This window comes from Drechmeria coniospora, chromosome 02, assembly GCF_001625195.1.
Source record: "Drechmeria coniospora strain ARSEF 6962 chromosome 02, whole genome shotgun sequence".
In the NCBI taxonomy this organism is placed as follows: domain Eukaryota; kingdom Fungi; phylum Ascomycota; class Sordariomycetes; order Hypocreales; family Ophiocordycipitaceae; genus Drechmeria; species Drechmeria coniospora.
The window spans coordinates 2,522,956-2,542,979 of record NC_054390.1 but is presented as its reverse complement, the minus strand read 5'-3'; the positions used below and the strand labels follow the sequence as shown (position 1 = coordinate 2,542,979).

Genomic DNA, 20,024 nt, shown 5'->3' with positions numbered 1-20,024 from the left:
ACCTTGGTCGATGATTCTTGATCGAATATGGCACTTGTTCGCCGTGGTAACAGGACGGACCGATGGAGGTTGCGCGAGACTGGCCCAGGCAGCTCGGAGGCGATGTTCGAGTTTCCTATCGCCAGGACACCACCTCGGTCAACAATCGGCCAGTACTGGCGAGGTCGACGTTTCGGCCCGGCTTCCATCGTGCGCCCGAAAAGGATGAGATCCCCCAGCTGACGTGGACGCAGGGTTCGAGAGCACGGCAAAGGCACATTTTGCGAATTATTTTGACATCCAGCAGCAGACGGCCGGCATGTTGTGCGATGTGGTGGGTGGCAAGCTGGTTAGGCTGGTTTTGCTGCTCGGATATCTCGCTTTCGTTCCTTCATCCTGCCTCGATGTGGGGATACGCCACAGGTTGGGGACGCCGATTTTTTGCATCCGGGAGCTCATAAGTATCTAGGCGTACAGTTGTTGCCTGAAGCGCGCAGGGTGGTGGTGTGCGAAGTGGCCGCTTGTCGGCATGTCATCCGCAAGGCGATGAATGACGGCGATTGGAGGCGTCATCGATGAACCACCGAAGCAGGGACCCTTGCTCGGGCTCCCCAAGGTTGCCTGATACTCCAACTATTTCCTTGCCACGCTGCTCTCCGTGTCACAGAAGCGAATGCCAACTTTCGGGGCTCAGATCTGAGTTTAACGAGACGTGGCGGCGTGTCTCTAGTCACGGTGTTGCCATGCCGATTGCCCGCATCCAGGTCCGCTCTCCGAATGCTGAATCCTGCCTGATAAGCACTCCAGGGGTCTCCAGATTCAGGGTTGAACTGGTCCATCCCGACGCTACGTTGCTCCTGCTGTGTCTCGGAAGTCGTCGCACAGGATGGACAGCTGCCTGTCATGCTATCCGATGGATTCCAAGCCAGTACCCGGAACAAGGTGGCATCGTCGACGGAGTGGCATCTCCCACTTCATTCGATGCCTACGAGCAATCGGCGTCGGTGGTCACTGGGAGCCGGGCGTTCACTGCCTCTCTGTGTCCGTCTTGCGTCTTGCTGGATTGTTGCCCCCCAGGGTCGGCACAGTTGGTCCTATTTCGCTATCTGGGCCAACCGTCCTTCCGACTGCTTGCCTGCCCCTCCCCAGCCCAGTACTGACACGGACGGGGGGGTAGTAGGTGGTGGTGCCTTCCCTACAGCCCCTCACAGCCACCGAAACGGACGGGGGAAAGAAGTTGGTGGTGCCTTCCATTCGTGGAGTCTGACACGACCGACAGGCAAGAAGGCAGGAGCATGTATCTCGTTCTGGTACGTACTGCCTACCCACCTAAGCATACTGCACGAAGTATACGGAAAATACTCCGTACAGACTACTCCTTTCTCCTCCTCCATATTCCGCAAAAGTTTGCTGAAGATTACATCCCCGCGCACCAGTTGAGCAGCCGGCTAAGCAATGCTCACGGTACCGATGCTGTTTCTTGTGAGTCGAGCCATCCTCCTTCAATATCCTCTCCGTACCCCAGAGCAAAGACTGACTTGTACGCACGCCTATCCTATAGTACACGTGCTCGTATACTATACCTTGCCATCCCGGCATGGCAAGGAAGCCTCGCGCACGCATGCACACCCCCTCTCACACTCTCGACGAACACGCCCCGTTCATGCTACACTACATCCCCCCAGTTATGCCGTGTCGGCAATGACATGACTCCCAAAGAAGCCCAACCGACAGGATTGGAGGGCGCGGCCACGACGTTCCCTCCTATTATCGACGACAAAACACCCACCGGACCCTCACACACGCTTGTGCGTACATGTACAGGTAGGTTCTCATGCTGCCGGCACACCGTGGCTGCGCGCGGCGCCAGGGGTGGCACGGAAGTCACCTTCGTCTGTGACCTGCGTCATACCATCCTGTGATGAAAGAGCCTCCCTGCCCTACCAGGCTGCTTCTGCCCACCACGGGCATCGCATCTTCAGCCGATGCGCCGGGTGCCGGCCCCCTGCCTAGTAAGTAGCACGTTCATCAGCAAGCGCAAGTGCAAGGACCGTTGCGGCACGCTAGCTCTCTAACTCTCTGACACTGCGAATCTACACCTGGAGATGGAGCCGTCGGCTCCAGGATGGTGACTTAGGCTTGCGGGTCATGAACATATTATTAGAGGGTCGGCACTCGCTGCTCCATGCTTGATACCTTTGCCTTGTCGTGACTTTCGTTTCAACTTGAACATAAGCTACCACTACCCAAGCAGTGGAAAATCGATAAAATCTCCTGGCCGCTGGTTTCCGGTCATCTTCTCGATATATTTGATTGCCGCACCAGTTTTTGTACAACACCTAGGGTCCCGGGGCAGCTGGCCGCAGAGCTTCTGTCACATTCGGCGTAGTTGCGGGTAAACAAGATTGACGTTCAGAGTGCCTACAACCCCCCGGGACGTGCAAAGTGTACGCAACCTACTTCCGAGCGAGCAATTCCAACAGCATAGACTGGGAGCTCTACTAGCACAACATGACGGCAGCCAAAGTTGCAAGACGCGGCTCGGACAGCCCTTCGAAGCCGTCTAGCACGACACTGTCGCTACCCTCCCGAAAGTCCTCCAAGTCCGGCTCACACAATAACGCCGACTGGGCAGAAGTAACGGATCCGGAAGAGAGGAGAAGGATTCAGAACAGGATCGCACAGCGCAAGTTTCGTGGGTCACCGTGACTCAACCACTTTCTCGGAGCGACACTAACATGCGTTCAAGGGGAGAAGATGAGAGAAAACAAGGAAAAGTTGGAGCGTGAATCTCGGAATCAAGAGCATGCCGGGAACAGTTATCGGGTTCCCCTTCCAAACGATGTCGTCGCTGACGAGAACTTGCTCTCCGGGCTACCGTGGGGTAGTATGAGCCTGAGCCTTGTCGTCTCGCGAGGTTACGAAGCCGAAAGTCGACGAAGCAGTGGCCGTGGCACATACATTGGCGATGAGCCTCACCATGAGCCCCAGTACGCCGTGCCGTGCAGCGTGGGCTTGCACCAGCCAGCAAGCTACGGGAGCAGCGGTGGGGAGGATGGCTATTTTGACGAAACGAATTACCTGTACCAAGCACCTGCCTTCATGACGATATGATGCCAGCGTGCTTTCGACATATTCATCTGACAGCAAGCAAATCCTTCCTCAATTGACTTTCGGCTTCGTTTCGGGAACCTGACACACCGATTCCACGGCCATCACCCCTCTTTATTCTCTGCGTGCTATTGTTGAACCGGATGCAGGATGGGGTCTTGGAATAAAGGGGACGAGTCTAGACAGGGTCGAAATGGAGCAAGAGTTTTTGGTTTCATCGCAGGTTGATCATGACACGTACGCGTGCTACGGGTGCTCGTTGCCGTGTGCTCTACAACGGGCCTGTGAGGCGTGCCGCTCAGGGGGCTATCCGTCCGCCACCCTTGTCGAAATGGCACGAAGATGCGGAGGGACGGATGATAGGCTGGATGCTGTCGAGGTCGCCGAAGGACTGGCTGCCTGAGCTGATGGAATGGAACCCGGCTTCTTGGGCGTCCCGAGAGGCTTTCCGTGAGCGCGGCAACGTAGAGCGCGGCAACGTATGGCGCGGCAGCCTCGCACACGCCGAGAGCCGTGCTGCCGGCGGGAGGGAACGGCGAGAACTGGGTGAAAGCGACGAATCGTCTTATTTCGGTACGCCTTGGTCAGACGGCGTCGAAGCTAGTGGAAGCGGATGTCATCGAACGGTTCTAGAACCAACTTGATGTCGTCGGTGGACTGTGGAGCTTGAGCTTCGTCCGCGATGCGTAGCATGCGCCCGTCGTAGAAGGAATTTTGCCGTGGTGCTGGCCACGTGCGCACTCCGTCGGGTGTCGGTGTATTCGGCATCATCCACCGATTGACCTTGGAAGGCATTGCAGCTATTCACGTTCTGGAGGCACACCCGTTCAGTGTGACGCAGTGTCTGGGCTAGATGAGCAGGGTTGGATTGGTGTACATGCATACTGTTAGTCACGTATCTGCAGATGTATGCTCGTCGTACTGCCTCCTGTAGTCGGCAGGCGGGGCACGTTGAGCTCCCGCCAGGAGAGGACAAGCGGGTGAGCGAAAGGAACACAGGGTAGGGTACTATTGAAAGTTCACAGGCAGCGCCTATCGTTTCTCCTGTCTTCCATTGGATGGGGGCCGAGAAGGTGGCACTTTCTCGTCTCGCCCCTTGAAAGTGCGGAAGCACGAACGAGAAATCGGTGCACACCCATCTGCTCGGATAGATTTGAGCATTCCTTTGCCTTGTCAAACTTGGCACAAACTGAAGGTAGAGTATGTTACCTGCCATTACACGGTCGAAGACTGCTCGAAAATACTTACTCGATTGGTCATCCGAGGCCATCGATGGCTCGGCGTCTGCATCGGCGGAATCGTCACAGTAGGCCTACTCCGTTGTATGTGCCCGTACTGTAATGCCATGTCGTCTGAGCCCTAGAGTGGGAGTGCTCCCTCCTACACGTGAGTGTGACACGTACGATGTGCGATGCGCCGATCGGAAAACTGAGGAGCACACGTATACACCCAAGCATGTAGGTGCAGGTGCACATGGAGACTAACCTCACAGCCGAGCCGTGGGCCAGTGGAGGTGGCCGGGTGGAAATTGACGTGGCCGGAGTCATAGCCCATGATCGACGAATTGCATCGGACCTGCGACGAACACGAGAAGCACAAAGAGGTCATTTCGATGACGGATGACTGGATTGGGGCTGAGCGTGCTCGGTCCGTTGTTGCCTGCCTGGGACAGCATTCTTGCTGGTCCTCGCCCTCCTGTCTGGCAAGTGTCTGGCATGCCCAGTGGGCGAGCGAGAGCCGAGTGAAGAGTGAAGGAATTGCGAGTCTTCGGGGTTCTCGTCTCAACCGTCGTACGTGGTGGACTCGTACTCGTCGATGATGCAAGGTGCTAGAACCCTGGGAACCAGTGGGGTGGATGTCGCTCGTCCGCTACCCCTGCTCTGCCCATATCGTCACCGTCAGCTCCACCACGGCGAGGCAAATCTCCGGGGAGAGAGAGACAAATAAGGGGAGGGTCTGTTGGTTCTTCGTGGCATGGCCGCTCGATGGATCTGATGGCAGATGCGGTCCGTGCGGACGAGCTGATCTGGTCTACGAGTTGATAGGCTCCAGGGAAGTCGGTGCTGCCTGGTGCGTTGCTAGCAGCTCGGTCATGCCTCCGTCGCACAACGTATGCCGGTGAAATGAAAGCACAAGAGCCTGCAGCCGTGGAAGAGCACCTGATCGAGACATGGTGCATTGCCAGAATCGGTACGTGTAGACGGTGAGTGGTTGCGCCGACGACCGATTGATGCCCAAGGACTACCAGGTCGGTACGGAGTAGTCGTTTGCACGTACGGAGCGGGCATCGACGGGTACGTACTTAGGACCTGCCTACCTGGTACTGAACACGTCGGTACTCCGTACAAACCGCCAGGTACTGACAATGCGGTGTACTCCGTACAGTACATGTGCTCATGTACAAGTAGGTGTACGGAGTACGTCAAGTCAATTTCGGGACTCTACCTGTTCACTATTACCTGCATGTGCTACTGTAGCACGGAGTACTCGTCTCGCCTGCCGCTACCGAGAATCTGCTGGTATTAGTTAGCATCTTCTTTCACAAGCAGTCGGGAGGCACTTTGGTGCCTACTTCGTAGGTAGGTGTCTGGTATCTTATGATGTATGCCTCGTGGCGTTGATGTCCTGGACGCTTGTTCTCTCCTTCCGAGAGAATCACTGCTGCTGACGGCCGACGATGCTTGCCCAACTAGTCGACAAGCTCCCGCGATCTGGAAGGTGACAATGGGCAAGTGGGATCCCTTAACACCCGTGCACGCTTTACATAGTTCCACTGAACGTTCTAGTACTTGTACAGTACTGTGCTTGTGCATGTACAAGTAGTTGTAGGTACACCCATAGCGGGGGAGGGGAAGGGAAGAGATGTGCTCTTCAAGAAGTCACTTTCCTTAGTGTTGACGTGGGGAAGATACTCGGCCGGCGATGAAGACATCCTGTATTTCCACCGACTACTCCGTACGGAGTACTACTACCTACAGTACGGAGTATACTCCGCACAATACTTAAAAGTACATCTGACTGCACACCTCAGTACTTGCAACATTGCAACATCTACAAGGACGTTGAACGCCAGTCAAAGAATTGTGCATTCCTTGGTACCTATGGTAGGTACTTGTTACTGGTAATATAGTGCATTGCCGATACGCACATATAAATTCTTGACATACTAACAGTGCATGCAGGTCCATGTATCTCAGTCGTCCATGTATCTCAGTGAAGTAATAATATCACACATGCTGCCGTGGGCCAAGCAAGCAACATATTGCTTTCCTGCCTTTTTATAGATAAAAATACGGGTACAAACAAGATGGAACTAAAAGAAAACACACATTGCAGCATGGCTTCATGGAAACGTCGCTTACAATATTTTTGACTGAGATATCATTTGACTTTGAATGGAATGCAACGGAGTACTTACAGTATACTCTGTACCTACCGTGTTTCGGTTGACGGCACCACGCCCAAACGCAGACGGAAGCTACGTAGTCTCCTCACCGCCTGGCAGAATCTCTCACCAACCCCTCCCCTTCCAAAAAATTGTCTCCAGTCCAGTCCAAAGGTTTCGGTAAGCAACGACGACGGACCAAGGAGCGGTTTGAAGAAAGCTGCCGGCTCTCCAACAAGCAAGCCGGTCCCCTGTCATATCTACACCGGTGCTTTCATATAAATCAAAACCTTCACAATCATACAATTATTGATGAACCCGGTTTCTTCGCCTTGCCCCATCGATCGCCATCCATACTCGACAAGCCAGCTGTAGCAGAATGTCGCCCGATCGTGAAGCATCGACGGCCAAGGCCGCTCGCAAAGCCGCTGCAGGTCATAACCAGGCTGACGGGCGCAAGTCGAAGATCAAGCGCGCTAGCAAACGGACGGAGGAACACAAGGCTGAAATGAAGGCCAAGAAGCTCGCCAAGTTGGCAGATCCCCACACGCTAGAGAAGAAGCGCCTGCGGCTGCTGAAACGACACGATAAGCTTCAAAGTCAGGCCAAAAAGCTCTTATCCGATGCCGCTGCGGCATTGGCTCAGTACGAGGCCATGACTGCCGCAAAGGAGGTGCGCTGGATCTCCCATGGCCCCTCCCACACGCTGTCATCTCGAGCCCACCTTGGCTAACACAAGCACGGCAGCGAGCTCAAGGGCAGGCCAAAGCTGCTGCAAATGACGAGGATGCTGTAACCGAAGATGGAAGCGACGAAAGCGATTCCTCTTCGGCGAGCTCGAGCGACGACTCCGTCATCCCAGCACCCCCCGCGGACGAGATCGCCCTCAAGCGACGGCGAGAGAGCGATGCAGCCTCCATCAAGAGCGCCGGTGCCTCCGCCATGTCCGAGACGTCGGAGAAGAAGTCGGCAAGGTCCAAGAAGGACAAGAAGAAAGCTGAGAAGCGCAAGCGCGACGAAGATGCCGAGGAAGAGGAGGCAGGCAAGCCTCTGACCAAGAAGTCAAAGGACAAGAGGGAACGGTCTGAAATAGAGGCGGTCAAGGAAGCGAAGGGAAAGAAGGAAGCAAAAGCCAGGGTGGGCAAGGAAGCCGATGTCCAAGACGATGGCGAAGCCGCATCGACAGCCGAGGCCGAGAGGTGGAACGTTGGCGAATTGGATGGAGGCTCCGCCCGACAGGCAAAGTTCCTGCGCTTGCTAGGAGGCAAGAAAGGTGGGGCCGTTCCGACATCGAAGTCGTCAAGGAGCGAGATCAAAGACAAATCTGCCTCCAGCCAGGCCGAGGAGGTCATCCAACGCCAGTTTGTAGAGGGCATGAAGGCCAAGTTTGACGGTACCAGCAAGCGTCGCGGCTTGGGCGCATGACCTATTCAGGTATCGGCATGGCCATTCTGCGCCCTATTTACACATCTTTCTTGCATGATGCAAGTTTTGCTTCTCGCGTCGGCTTATCGACTATCCTATCGTCGTCATGAAGGCACGGAAGGGTGGTGCGCACAAAGGACAGATTGGGAGAAAGTCATGTTCCATTTGCGCCGCGATTATCCCCGTTTTATCGGCATTGGTTGAACGTCTAGGGAAAAGAAGAGAGTTTACTCTTCTAAAAGGGTCAAGTGCGGGAGTGTCGGCTGCCATACACCCATCGTCGTCCCTGGCCACGCTCCGGCCGTTTTCGTCCTTTCGCAAGCTATGGGAGGACGGAGAGGGGGTATGCTCGTTCCCCCCAGTGTACGTCCGACTCGTCGCCCTGTTCGCCTTCCTCTCTCTCATTCTCCCTCGACTGGCGACGGCCCCCTCGCGACTCGCACTGCGCAATTACGAGCCAGCAAACATGCGAGATATTGCGTCGAAGAAGAGGGCACCAAAAACGACGAAGCCGAGGAGGACTAGCCGTCGGACCATCAGTCAGCCCAGCTCGTGGAAAGGACGCAGGATGAAAGGATAAGGAAGGTGACCGTCTACGGCGAGGCGATCCATCGCACGAGGGAGTAGGGACGGAGCGATGCGGTTGTAGGACTCACCAAGCCAGAACATGGAGATGGGCGACTTGGGTGTCTCCTTAACAATCTTCTTAATCTGGTCCTCCGACATGCCCATGCGGTTCTCCTGCTCCTTGGCGAACTTGGCGTTGCGGCGCCGTTGCTCAGGAGTTTGCGCCTGCATCGCGGAGAGAAGGGAGATGGCGCGTCAGTCCCTCCTGCTACCAACACACGTGCTGAATGGGAGATGGATCGAGCATACCATTGCTTCTGTCTGTCGACGCTGCTAGGAGCACTTGTCGTGATTTTCTTGAAAGGGGAAGGGGTACGAATGTGCTGTGGTGCGTTGCGATGCGTGCCGCGAAGCGCCGTTGGCAGGATGCGTGCTTCCGAGGTGCCCAGCCAAGGAACAAGTAGCGTGGTATCGAGGCGACAGAGAAGAAAAAGGAGAAAGGAGCGTGTTAGACAGGTTTGACGTCGCTCTGAAGGTGCGGTGCGGAAGCAAGCCAGAGAGGTGAGTGACTTGGTGAATCGGGACAGATTACGACCCTCGATTCGACAGCTTGGCCATTCGGGACATGTGTTGTCAAAGACCCCTGCAACCAGCCAGGGGCGGAGGGACGAGGCCAGTTGTGGCTTGCGTTTGCCCGCAAGCTGGGCAGCGAGGCGTGAGAGGTTGCTCGGGATGGGCTGCATGCTTTGCGGCTGCACCGCCACAGTTACATGTTCAGTGCACTGTAAGCACAGCACAGTACTGTACAGTAAGTACATGTACACCACTCAAGCACGTCCTTCAACTACATACTAGGTACTTACTGTACACTTACAGTACAAAGTACGGAGTACGGAGTACTTGCAGGTAATATTATAGTAATAGGAATAATAGTAGATATGTATGCACACCGTATTGCGTACGGAGTACGGAATACGGAGTGCAGCACTCCTCAGGCCGTACTGTACAATTACTGTAATGAGCGGGATAGTGGAGCTTTATTGCCGGGCAAGTACCTTCCTCACGTTAACAATAGAGAAAGTGACTTGTCGTAGGAAAATACTGTGACCTCCACTGCAAGTATATGTACAGTACTCCGTACGGTCAGTACCAGTCTTTAAACTACTCAAGTACTTAAGTACTTACTTCCAATACATGTACATGTACTCCGTACAGTAATTACAAGTCACTGCAGGTGCAAAAGTAACGATTGAGTGAGGGCTTGCCTGACTGCTCCCCCCAAGTACTTAGTTATTAACGTACAGTACATGTACGGAGAACTCCGTACTTAAGTACTTACAAGTACTTAGCAGGTGGGTGGCTGTACTTACTTACATGTACAGTATGTACTTCATTTCCCTGACGTTCGGAGCTTGCACTTCAACTGATATTAAGTGACGAGACGAGGGCCTGAGGAGCCCTTTTTCGTTCCCATCGCGAGCTCTCCACATCGCTTAGCGACGCAACATCCCGTACGAAATCAGGGCAATGGCCACGCGGCGAATACTTCAACCGCTGGTACGGGCGACGAGGCGACCCACGACCAGTACCATTGCTATCACGATCCCCACGCGCACGACGAGCACGAGCACGAGCAGAGCCTACGCTACCTCCAAGCAGCCGAGTGCCACCGTCCGTTTTCCCTCGTCTGCTATGGTACTGCCACCGACCTCGTTCGTGCGCAGCTAACCGATCCAGTCCCGCTTCTATAAGACCTTCACCCGACCAGTCGCCAAGGCTCTCCTGCTCGCCGTCTTCTCCTATCAAGTCGTCTACTGGTCGTGGATGAAACTCGAAGCAGATGAGTACCGCGCCGAGACGGATGGTAGGCCTCCACGTCGCTGCCACCTTCTCTTGACCTGCAGACCTAGTTTTGGCTGACCCTTGCGATCGTCTCAGCCACAATCATGAAGCTCGAGGCCAACGTCGCCACCTACGACAACGGAGCGAAGAGCAAGCCCGTGGGCGAGGACACCTCGGTAAAAGGCCAATAATTCGCAACACGACGCTCGTTGCACGCGTGAGGCTAGTTTTACTGGGGGATCGCGACGAGAATGCGACGAAAATGCCTCCCCAGACCGCCGTCTAAGCTGCCAGGTTTGCCTTGTACGTACGTGCGTGACGGGTAAGATGCCCTCGGAAATATGGCACCACCGCCATGGTTCCTCTTTCGCCCGCGAGAGAAGGACCTGGGGGAGGGTGCTGTCATTTTCCAGAGCCGCCCAGCATACATGGTTGAGCATCGGATATGGAATCGCCTTTGTTGGGCGTATCGTTGGACCTTGGAACAGCACCACCTGGTGTCATTTGTTTTTGCACATCCATCGCGGCTCACCACCTCAGCTGTACAGAGTTTCAAACATAGATATCTCGGGACAGTCTAGTACTGCATACACGTATATCCAAGTGTACCGAGGCATGCAAAACTGGCATTTCATTGCCAAAAAAAAAAGATGGGTATCTATCAAGGGAGTGGGACAACGCCCGCTTGCTATTGCGAAACTTGAGTCTAGCTCCAGAGAGGTCATCGCAATCTCTCTTTCTCATCGGAGCGAGTCGTGATCTCGGCCACAAATTCGGCAATGGCCTCGAAGTAGCCTTCCTCGATGACGCTTGAGTTGTGATCGCCGCCCGGCAATGGCCGCCATTTCTTGGGAGCATTACAAAGCTCGTAAAGCTGGCGCATGTGACTCGGTCTGTCAAACGGAGTATGCGTCAGCGTACAGGAAACGGCGGGGTGTGTGAGGCAGCAGAGGGATGGCAGGAAAGATCGTTGTCAGACTTGAGACATTGTGTTCTCATCAAAATCGCCGAAGCGGCTCAAATTTTGTGGGTGTAATGTATTCATCACTCGATCAATCAACTGAGGGCGCAGGCGTCGGCACTTACGGGACAATCTCATCCTGCAGGCCGCTGAGGAAGAGTATCGGCACCTTGCTGATGCTTGGCAGGATGGACTCGCTGGGCCACACCTGGTGACACAGCAGGGTGAGGTACTTGGCCGGGGGGATGACGGAAGGGATGAGCTTCCGCATGGAAAGGAAGGTGTTCTCCAGGATCAGGCCGACGACGTCCCCATCATGCTGGTTCTTGGCCACGAGCTTGATGCTGACAGCACCGCCGAGGCTTTGGCCGTAGATGACGAGGTTGTGATGGCGCGTTTCGGCACGGTCACGGAGATAGTTGAGGCCGGTCTGGGCGTCCAGCGTCAGGCCGGCCTCGTCAGGCTCTCCGGTGGAAGTGCCGTAGCCCCGATACTCGAGCATGAAAACGTTGCATCCAATCGAGTTGATGATCATGCGCGCAATGGGTAGCCGATGACCAATGTTGCCGGCGTTGCCATGGAACATGAGGACCGTCAGGTTTGCGTTCCTGGCACCACGAGGTGCGCGAATGTAAAAGGCGGACAGTTTCTCGCCATCGTCCGTTGGGATGACAAGCTCCTCAAAGTCTCGTATGCCAAACTGTGATGGTCGCGGAAGATCTGTCCGAGAGTTTGGGGGCATATGGGAAGGGTAGATCAGGGCCCTGGTTCCCGCACCAGTCACGTTAGCTTGACGGGTTCGCCGCCGCGAGAAATGTGGTCAAGGAAGCAGGTCACATGGGAGCTCAGGAGGGGGAGGGGGGAGGAGGGGGGGTTCCTGGAGTACGCACTTTTGCTTGAAGTAGAGGAGGGAGGTGAGAACGGCAGCGATGGCCTACGTCACGCCACAGGTTAGTTTCTCGTCACGAGGCGGAAGGTGAGGGGGGATGTACCGACCGTGGAGGCCAAGGCTGGAACACGCATGTAGGAGGCGGCAGCGCTCAGGAACGAGATGGTTTGGTCCAGGTAGCCACGGAAGCTGGACGAAGGAGAAGAGCTATAGCTGGACATGGCCAGACCAGAGGCGGCGGTCGGGCAGCCAAGTCAGAATGGGGACTCGGGGATCAAAGTTGCCGAGGTGCTGTGGACCGTGGCACTGTACAGACGTGCAAGTGCGTGTTCGAAGATTTGCTCGTCAGTGCCAGGATCCCCGTTGCCAGTTGGTCAGGCAATCCTTCCTTCCAGCCTGAAAAGTCACAAACGGAGAAGCAGGCGGAGCTCGGGAGGAGAGCCGGGCAGACAGGTGAATGCTGGTGAGAATGTGTACGAGTCGAGGGTAGGGTAGGCACACGATCCTGGACCATCAAATTTTGGCCAAGCCGGTTCCTGGTTGGGTGGTTGGTGTGTGCGACGTGCGCAGGCGCGCGCGGTGTCTCGGTGTGTTGCTTGTCATGAATGATGGTGCATGACTGGCAGCGAGTGGTGGCAGTGAGCGCTGGAGCTGCCAAGTTCTGTAAGGGGTATGCGTATGGTAGGAAACGGTTAAACGGAGAATAGCTAGTAGACGAACGAGGGGTAAGTAAGACGAGCGATGACGGGTACGAACGCAGAACCACGAGCGAGGACAAGCAGTTTTCGCTCCGAGACAATGGAGGAGGAAAACTGAAAGTGACAGGTGTGCGTGCGGCTGGAACCAGCCCTTGAAACCACCAGCGGTGGACCCTCTGGTCACGGGCCTTCTTTTCGGCGGGAGGGGGAAGCTCCAATGTGACGCCTACTCCGTACTTGTACTTACTCAAACAACATGTACTTGTACATGTGCTCCTTGCTCGTCCGGAGTACCTACTAGTAAGTAAGTACAAGAAAGCACATAGTTATTACAAGCAAAGAGCACTCCGTAATTATTTTAGTTACAAAGGTTTGTTTGTACTTTCCTCAGGTTTATGGTAGAGTTACTCCGTAAGTACTGTATACTGTACTTATCCTTCGCCGATAAGTACAGTATTAATCCTCTTACATGTACTCCGTACATGTAAGTGCTCTGTACTCCGTATACACACTTCCTTCATGCACTCCGTACTCCGTACTCCTTACACCTGCATGGTAGATGTTCTCCTTCCTACTAATATGAACAGTGCTGCCAAGGCCTGGGTGGCCATGCCGCAGTAGTCTTGCCACTTATGACTTCCTGGCTTTCTATGCTCAGGTACGTTGCATGTAAGGGGGGCAAACGCATCAGTTGATGCTTTGGCCCCTGAGACATTTCGGCCTGGTGGTCCGTTCTTAATGAGGTAATACCACTTGACCGACTGTTCACGAGGTACACCCACCAGTTCAGGGCCACAGTTCCCATCTCTACGCGTGCCTCTACCCCCCTCCATGTCCTTCATGCTCTCCAATGCCACCTGGAAGGATTCCCGGGGATGCGTCAGTGCTAGGCGACATTTATTCCCCGCCTGTCAGTGCCAGGGCTTCCTAGCTGTCAGTTCACGGCACGTCAGCTTATACTAGCACATATTCGTGGCCGCACCAGGCACAGGCAAGTATGACGATATCCTTGGATGGTGGCAGGCCCCCGCGGGTACGAGTGCGCAGCTGATTATGTGTGTCCGAGTATCAGTATTCGGCGCAATGTTGTCCGTCACATTCGCATGCTTGTACGTGTACTTGTGCAAATCACTCGAGCCCAACGACTCCACAGCCAATCACGACTCATCACGGGCGCTACTGCATCCTGGCTGCCAGGTTTGAAATTTTGCGTTTCAAGGCTGTCAGATCCGTGTGCAGTTCGACCATGTGTTGGTACGTAGTAGGTGCAAGTTACATGCATGCATTTCCCATGAAGCTGAGGTGGGGGTAGTGTTGTGTTGGGTTGGAACTTGGTTGCGTCATCTGAGCGGGACGTTCGACTCCTGTCAGAGTGCACTACGGATATTAGGCGTAGTGTATTTCTTCACCAGGCCCAGGCGCAAGCACATTGATAAGTCCATGTACTTAAGTTAGTACCTACTTACTAGTACTGGTAAGGTGCCTCCTACGTTCTAACTAAGGTACCAGGTGCGAAGGTTTATGTGCCTGGCGCCAATCGAATCTACTTGTACTCCGCACAGTACTCCGTATTACCTTGTAGCGGTACCTTCTCGGTACCAGTACAACCCTCAACAACGTAAGGTTCTGTGATGATGGAAAGCGACAGCCGCGCTGCTTTGTGGGCTTGAGCTCGATGACAGCGACGCCCACCTCCCTTGCATTATGTGTTACTACATGCCCAAACCAAGGTAGGCATAGTCCCTACTATACCTGCTGCAAGTGCGCTGCACAAGCAGAGATTGAACGCCTGGAGTGCTGTCATACAACTACCGTTACCTGCAAGTGCCTTATTGTAAGGTGCACAGGTGCACTAACGGAGTACAAATAAGTGCACACTGTACTCCGTGATACTTCGTACAACTAGGTGCATTTTAGTAGCTGTTTGGCTTGGGGAAGTCCCACGGTCCCGCGGGTGACGGACCCCGTGCTGAGCCGCCACGAGGACAGGCCGTCCTAGCATGTGTACCGGGTAGTTAGTGCAAACTTGAACTTGTACCTGTTCCCGAACGGAGTCGTCCGTACTCCGTACACCTGTTCTTAGTGTAACGGAAAAAAAAGGAGCATCGTATCCACTTTTCAGTTCGCAAGTTTTCTTATCCATTCATCCACCCACAACATGTACTCGAACCATCTCACCGTCACACAAAAACATACAAACCGCGGCAACGAGCGCAGCAAAATCAACAAGACGCAAAAAGTGAAATCCCGCCCCCAAAAATAAGAAGAAGAAAAAATCGAGTGCATTGCAGCTTCACCCCTCCATCCTTCCACCCCTCCCCCCTCCTCTTCGCTGCATTGCTTCGCATCTCAACGCGAGGACCATCGCTTTCGTTTCCATTCCATCCACCGACTCTCATCGACAGGCTCCTCGTCGACGCTGCACCTCCTCAGGCGCATTCCTCCGAACCGCTTTGGCCGCCGCCCCCGCCGCTTCGATTCCTCCCTCCCTTGTTCAGCCCAGCAACGGACCAGCCCATCAACCATCCATCCTACCTTTGACCCATCCATCCATCATTTCGCCACCGCCATTACCGCTCCAGGAAGTGTGGTATTATTAGCATTCGGATCGGCACCCACTCCTACGCCAGCCCACCGGTACGGCCGCGGCACCTGCAGCACATCATTTCTCCTTCACCTAGTCCTCTTTCAGTACACATACCTACTTTACTCGTCCTCGTCACATCACTGCCGTAGAAGCGGACCAGTTTCTACAAGCATCTCATCCGCATCGCCCACCGCCTGCCTTGCTCGCGTACACCGTACCGAGTCGAATCCGAGGTGCAAGCTTCCCATCGCTCCAGGGATCATTACGCTCGGTGCCTTTGGCAACCTCTTGGCCACTCAAATACTGAGCCTGCCCAATTCGACACCCAAGCACCCCATCAGTACGGCCACACCCAACCGACAAGATGGTCTCCTTCTCGTGTGAGGTAATGTTCATGCCCCCTCCGTACCCGACCATCCATCCATCCATCCCATGTAGCATTAAGTCACATCCCCCCCCCCTTCCCCCTCCATCTTGTCCCGTCTCGTCTCAGCATTCCCAACTCTGCACCCCTGGGGAGTTCATCCAAGACCTTGTCCGTAGTTATCCATTCGATTACTACGTACTCTGTACATGCTACGTCAAATCCCGGCCTTGACCGTCGTCGTTCCCGACAAGGTCGCCTCGAGCAGCGAAGCTCCCGGTTTTGGGCGAGTTCCTTACCCTGTCTGCTGATCCCCTGACCCACTCATCTGTTTCTCATCATCTGCGCAGTGTCGCCCCCTTACCCCATGCCCATACCCATCCTGGCTGTTCTTTATATACTTTTCACGAGTCTCGAACCTTTCATGTCGCTTCAAGTATCAAGCACACGCCACTTCCTTGCTGCCTTTGTTGTCACCGAGTTTTCCATACTAACTTTTCTCGTTGATGGACAGGCCTGCGGCGACGTCCTGACCAAGAAGAAGCTTGATCCGCACCGAATTCGTTGTCACGGAGCTTCATTCACCTGTATCGACTGCATGGTACACTTTCAAGGCGTCCAGTATCGCTCCCATACGGTACGTATCTCCCTCGCGGGAATGGCACCCCACCTACCCTCCTCCTGGACGTCGACTTATGGTCCTCTCAGTCTTGCATCACCGAAGACCAGAAATATCAGGGCGCATTGTACAAGGAGAAGAACAACAAGAAACAAAAACACAATCACAACCAAAGCATGAACCAACCGGCCGAGCAGCAGCCGTATCAACGAACCAAGCAAATGGCTCAGCAACCGTACGTCGAAGATGTCGGAGAGGACCAGGACCACAATCGGTGGAGCGACGGCGCCCGACACGCCGAGAAAGGAACATTCCCAGTCGAGCCTCCGCCAAAGGCCCCGTCGCCTCCCGTCGCCGCCACGGAAGAGCATGTCAACGTCTTTGACTACCTCGTTGCCACTGGCCAGACCCCCAATGCCTCCAACATGAACCTCCTCCGAGACCAGCAGGGGGTCCACATGGGTGACAACACCTCTTTGGTGCGTTACGAGTACGACGCCGAGGAACACGTCGACACCCCCTCTCTCATGGATGCCGACAAGGAGCTGCTGGTCCGGTACGGTACCGGACCGGTTCCCGCACGCACCTTTGTCACCCCAGCCTCCAAGAGCGAGCGGCGCAAGGCAAAGGACGGTGAGGTCAAGAAGGACAAGAAGCGCAAGCGCCTACACGCCGAAACACCTGGCGACCAAGTAATGACTGATGCTCCTCCTGTCCTTCACTCCGGTCTCACCGGAGGTCTCAAAGGCCTCATGCGTCCTACCTTGCCTCCCTCACCGGACTACTCTGGCGGGGACGTGGCCGAGAACTCGCCGGCCAGCCCTCTCAAGAAGTCGAAGCACTCGAAGCATTCGAAGAACGGATCGATCGGGAACAGCCTCTTCGAAATCATCACCGGCGGCTCCAAAACGAAGAAGCAGAAGAAAAAGTCGTCGAGCAAGAAGTCCTCGCGGGACCCGCGAGACCGAAAAGAGCCCAAGCTAATCGAATTCCGTCCGCGATCCAAGGACGGCAAGGCAGACGGTCCCGGCGACGAAATCGTCGTCTTCAAACCCCGCGCCGATGCATTTCTCAGCTTCATCAACAAGGGACCCGAGAGTGAGCGTGGCTGCAGCGTGAACAAGGCCCTCAAACGGTACCATCGCGATCGCCAAGGACCGACCTCGAAGACGCAGGAGGAGAAGGAGCTTTGGAAAGACCTCCGGTTGCGTCGGAACGAACGCGGCGAAATTGTTCTCTTCTCGATATGAAGAGAGCGAAGAACGCTACATTCAGAACTGAAAAAGTCCAAATTTTCAGAGGACCCATCTGCTTTGGCAAGCATCGATTTGCTCCAAATAGACAACGGCAGTGTGGGCTCGATAGGGGGGTCCGCTCGACATTGTTCGGGCCTTTCCTCCCCATCGTCACGTATAGACAAATTTTCAGCGCTTCCCCGATGTAAGACCATACGGCAAGGGTTCTAAGCTGGGCTCAATAGCAACGGACGGCATGGTGGGTTGACGGTAAAAGTCTAGGTGCTGGGGCTACATCACCGTTGGCGTATTGGCCATGGACGGGCGGTCACCGACTGTACGGATGAGTCGAGACAGCTGTGTACTGGACACACGTCACTCCAGGTCCCCGGTGAGCGAGTGATGGAAGCGGTAATGACGGAGAAGAATGATACCATGATAGGCATAGCGGGTTGGTATGAAATGAATTTTTGGACGTTGGCGCCGTGCCGGACGCTGAAGGTTGCATTTGCCGCGTCACCTTGCGGCGTCCCATCCTAGGCAATTGCCATCCATCGGCGGCACAAGATTGAGGACGGATCTACATGTTTTCTACCTTACATGACGCGCAAGGGGAGGATGTGCTGCATTGTAGCCTCTCGCCGGCACAAGGGACACTCGGGCTTTTCCCTCACCCAATCACCAATACACTCCCAGCAGAAGACGTGCCCGCATGGAGTGGCCGAGGGATCCTTGAGCTCCTCCAGACACAATGTGCACTTGCGCTGCTGCGCGCCTTTTATGTAGCTCATGACCCGGGAATCCGCGAGGTTGAACCTGGGCACCGCGGCGGAGGGTGTATGTGTGGTCGTCGCGAGATTCACCCGGCTCGGCTGGGGACCGGGGCCGCCGATGCCGTTGAGGAGGAGGTCGCTGTTGGCGGCGTAGGAGTTGTGGTTGAGCGAGACATCGACGGTATCGGAGTGAAAGGCTGGACGTTCGCGGAGCTCGGCGACTGATGTGTTGGGGGCGGAGGCGGACGAGATGGTCGAGCGAAGGTGCAGGTACGCCTGAACGACGAGCTGGATGACGAGCAGGACGCCTAAGACCTCGTAGCCGGCGCGATCGGGGCTGTCGGGAACGGTGCGGGTGAAGACGTAGCGGAGGGAGAGGAGGCGCTTGGTGAGCTCGTAGTAGGTGCCGTTGAAGTAGAAGAGCGCGAGGGTGACGGCTTGGATGGGGGCGGCCGAGGTGAGGCTTGTCAGGTGACGTGCCATGTACCCCCAGATTCGGGCCTCCCTGCTCGTGTCTGCGCCCCTCCGACGGAGGGTGTCGAGCCGGCGCTCGACAAGGGTCCGTATGCGCGCGCGCAGGGCCGGAAGGCAGCGGCTGATGAGGTAAGGCAGGACGATGGTGCCGGCGACGTAGGCGGCTCTGGCGTTGAAAGCGGGGAGCCTGCCAGTCGGGGACTCGACCTGGACGAGGTCGCAGTATTCCTCACCGAGCGTGCGGTTGCCGGGCAGGGTTGTTACGGAAAAGTAGAGGAGGGAGGCGAGGGAGCGCAGCTCGGGAGCGACAGCGTGGGTGGCCCGGGCACCAAGGAGGTGGCGATGGAGGTCGGTGAGCGTGTTGGCGAGATAGCCCGTAAAGTAGGCGTCCTTTTGGTGGGCGCGGACGATGTCGGGGGCAGAGGCGAAGGGGTAGGGCGAGGACGTCGATGGCAACGCGGGTGCCGCCATGGTGAGTTCGGGCGACGGTCAGCCCCCAGGACCGGGGCCGAGGCCGGGGTCGGGAGGTGAACGGCTTGGAAGCTTGATGTACTCTCCGGCTTGAACTGCGACTGTGATCGGTCTAGTTGTCGTTTAAAGGGCGTAGGATCTGTGTCGTGATTGAGTGATCGGTGGTTGAAGTGCAGGATGAGTGGGTGTTGGCAGGTTCAGATTTGGCAGTATGAAAGCCAGGCGGAATCGGACCTCGGGACGAGCTTGACGTGTGGGGCGACGGCGGACGTACCCACCCACCGGGAGTAAGTAAGTACAGTAAAGTACGAGCGGATTTGTACCGCCCAAGCAGATGTAAGTACATGCTCAAGCAAGTACCAAGTACTTACTTGTATTATTACTGTGCGGAGTGCTGTACTGTAGCCTGTACAATTACAACGATATGTGCAGAAGATGTGCATGGCTGAATAGTAGTGCCGCCTTTACAGTACACACCTACTGTACCTAAGTGCGCTTACAATAAATACTTACTTACAGTACACGCAAGTACACGTGCAAGTACTGTATGGTGTAATTGTATATGGAGAAAATTGCTGGCTGGTACGAGCTGGCACCGAAACCTAGCCCTTACATACTTATACGTAGAATATGGTAGGTTGTTA

At 55.3% G+C, this 20,024-nt stretch overlaps 7 protein-coding genes across 7 annotated transcripts; 4 read left to right on the top strand and 3 right to left on the bottom strand.

Annotated features, from left to right (window-relative positions):
* Positions 1–2,490: 2,490 nt before the first annotated feature.
* On the top strand, positions 2,491–3,093 carry DCS_03837 (uncharacterized protein; the record flags this gene model as incomplete). The annotated part of the gene is made up of 2 exons (XM_040801150.1): positions 2,491–2,674; positions 2,729–3,093. 2 exons carry the CDS (start codon positions 2,491–2,493, stop codon positions 3,091–3,093), a joined length of 549 nt encoding a protein of 182 aa, XP_040656183.1.
* Positions 3,094–6,854: 3,761 nt separating this feature from the next.
* DCS_03836 (uncharacterized protein) lies at positions 6,855–7,900 on the top strand (the record flags this gene model as incomplete). Its single annotated transcript, XM_040801149.1, has 2 exons — positions 6,855–7,148; positions 7,223–7,900. The coding sequence occupies 2 exons, from the start codon at positions 6,855–6,857 to the stop codon at positions 7,898–7,900; spliced, it is 972 nt and encodes a 323-aa protein (XP_040656182.1).
* Positions 7,901–8,350: 450 nt separating this feature from the next.
* DCS_03835 (uncharacterized protein) lies at positions 8,351–8,698 on the bottom strand (the record flags this gene model as incomplete). Its single annotated transcript, XM_040801148.1, has 2 exons — positions 8,351–8,421; positions 8,557–8,698. 2 exons carry the CDS (start codon positions 8,696–8,698, stop codon positions 8,351–8,353), a joined length of 213 nt encoding a protein of 70 aa, XP_040656181.1.
* A 1,296-nt stretch (positions 8,699–9,994) lies between these two features.
* Positions 9,995–10,500, top strand: DCS_03834 (uncharacterized protein; the record flags this gene model as incomplete). The annotated part of the gene is made up of 3 exons (XM_040801147.1): positions 9,995–10,138; positions 10,205–10,331; positions 10,406–10,500. 3 exons carry the CDS (start codon positions 9,995–9,997, stop codon positions 10,498–10,500), a joined length of 366 nt encoding a protein of 121 aa, XP_040656180.1.
* Positions 10,501–11,030: 530 nt separating this feature from the next.
* DCS_03833 (bem46-like protein) lies at positions 11,031–12,380 on the bottom strand (the record flags this gene model as incomplete). The annotated part of the gene is made up of 4 exons (XM_040801146.1): positions 11,031–11,202; positions 11,396–12,034; positions 12,161–12,204; positions 12,267–12,380. The coding sequence occupies 4 exons, from the start codon at positions 12,378–12,380 to the stop codon at positions 11,031–11,033; spliced, it is 969 nt and encodes a 322-aa protein (XP_040656179.1).
* A 4,026-nt stretch (positions 12,381–16,406) lies between these two features.
* DCS_03832 (uncharacterized protein) lies at positions 16,407–17,677 on the top strand (the record flags this gene model as incomplete). Its single annotated transcript, XM_040801145.1, has 2 exons — positions 16,407–16,445; positions 16,517–17,677. 2 exons carry the CDS (start codon positions 16,407–16,409, stop codon positions 17,675–17,677), a joined length of 1,200 nt encoding a protein of 399 aa, XP_040656178.1.
* A 581-nt stretch (positions 17,678–18,258) lies between these two features.
* On the bottom strand, positions 18,259–19,380 carry DCS_03831 (RING-1 like protein; the record flags this gene model as incomplete). Its single annotated transcript, XM_040801144.1, has 1 exon — positions 18,259–19,380. The coding sequence occupies one exon, from the start codon at positions 19,378–19,380 to the stop codon at positions 18,259–18,261; it is 1,122 nt and encodes a 373-aa protein (XP_040656177.1).
* Positions 19,381–20,024: the final 644 nt, after the last annotated feature.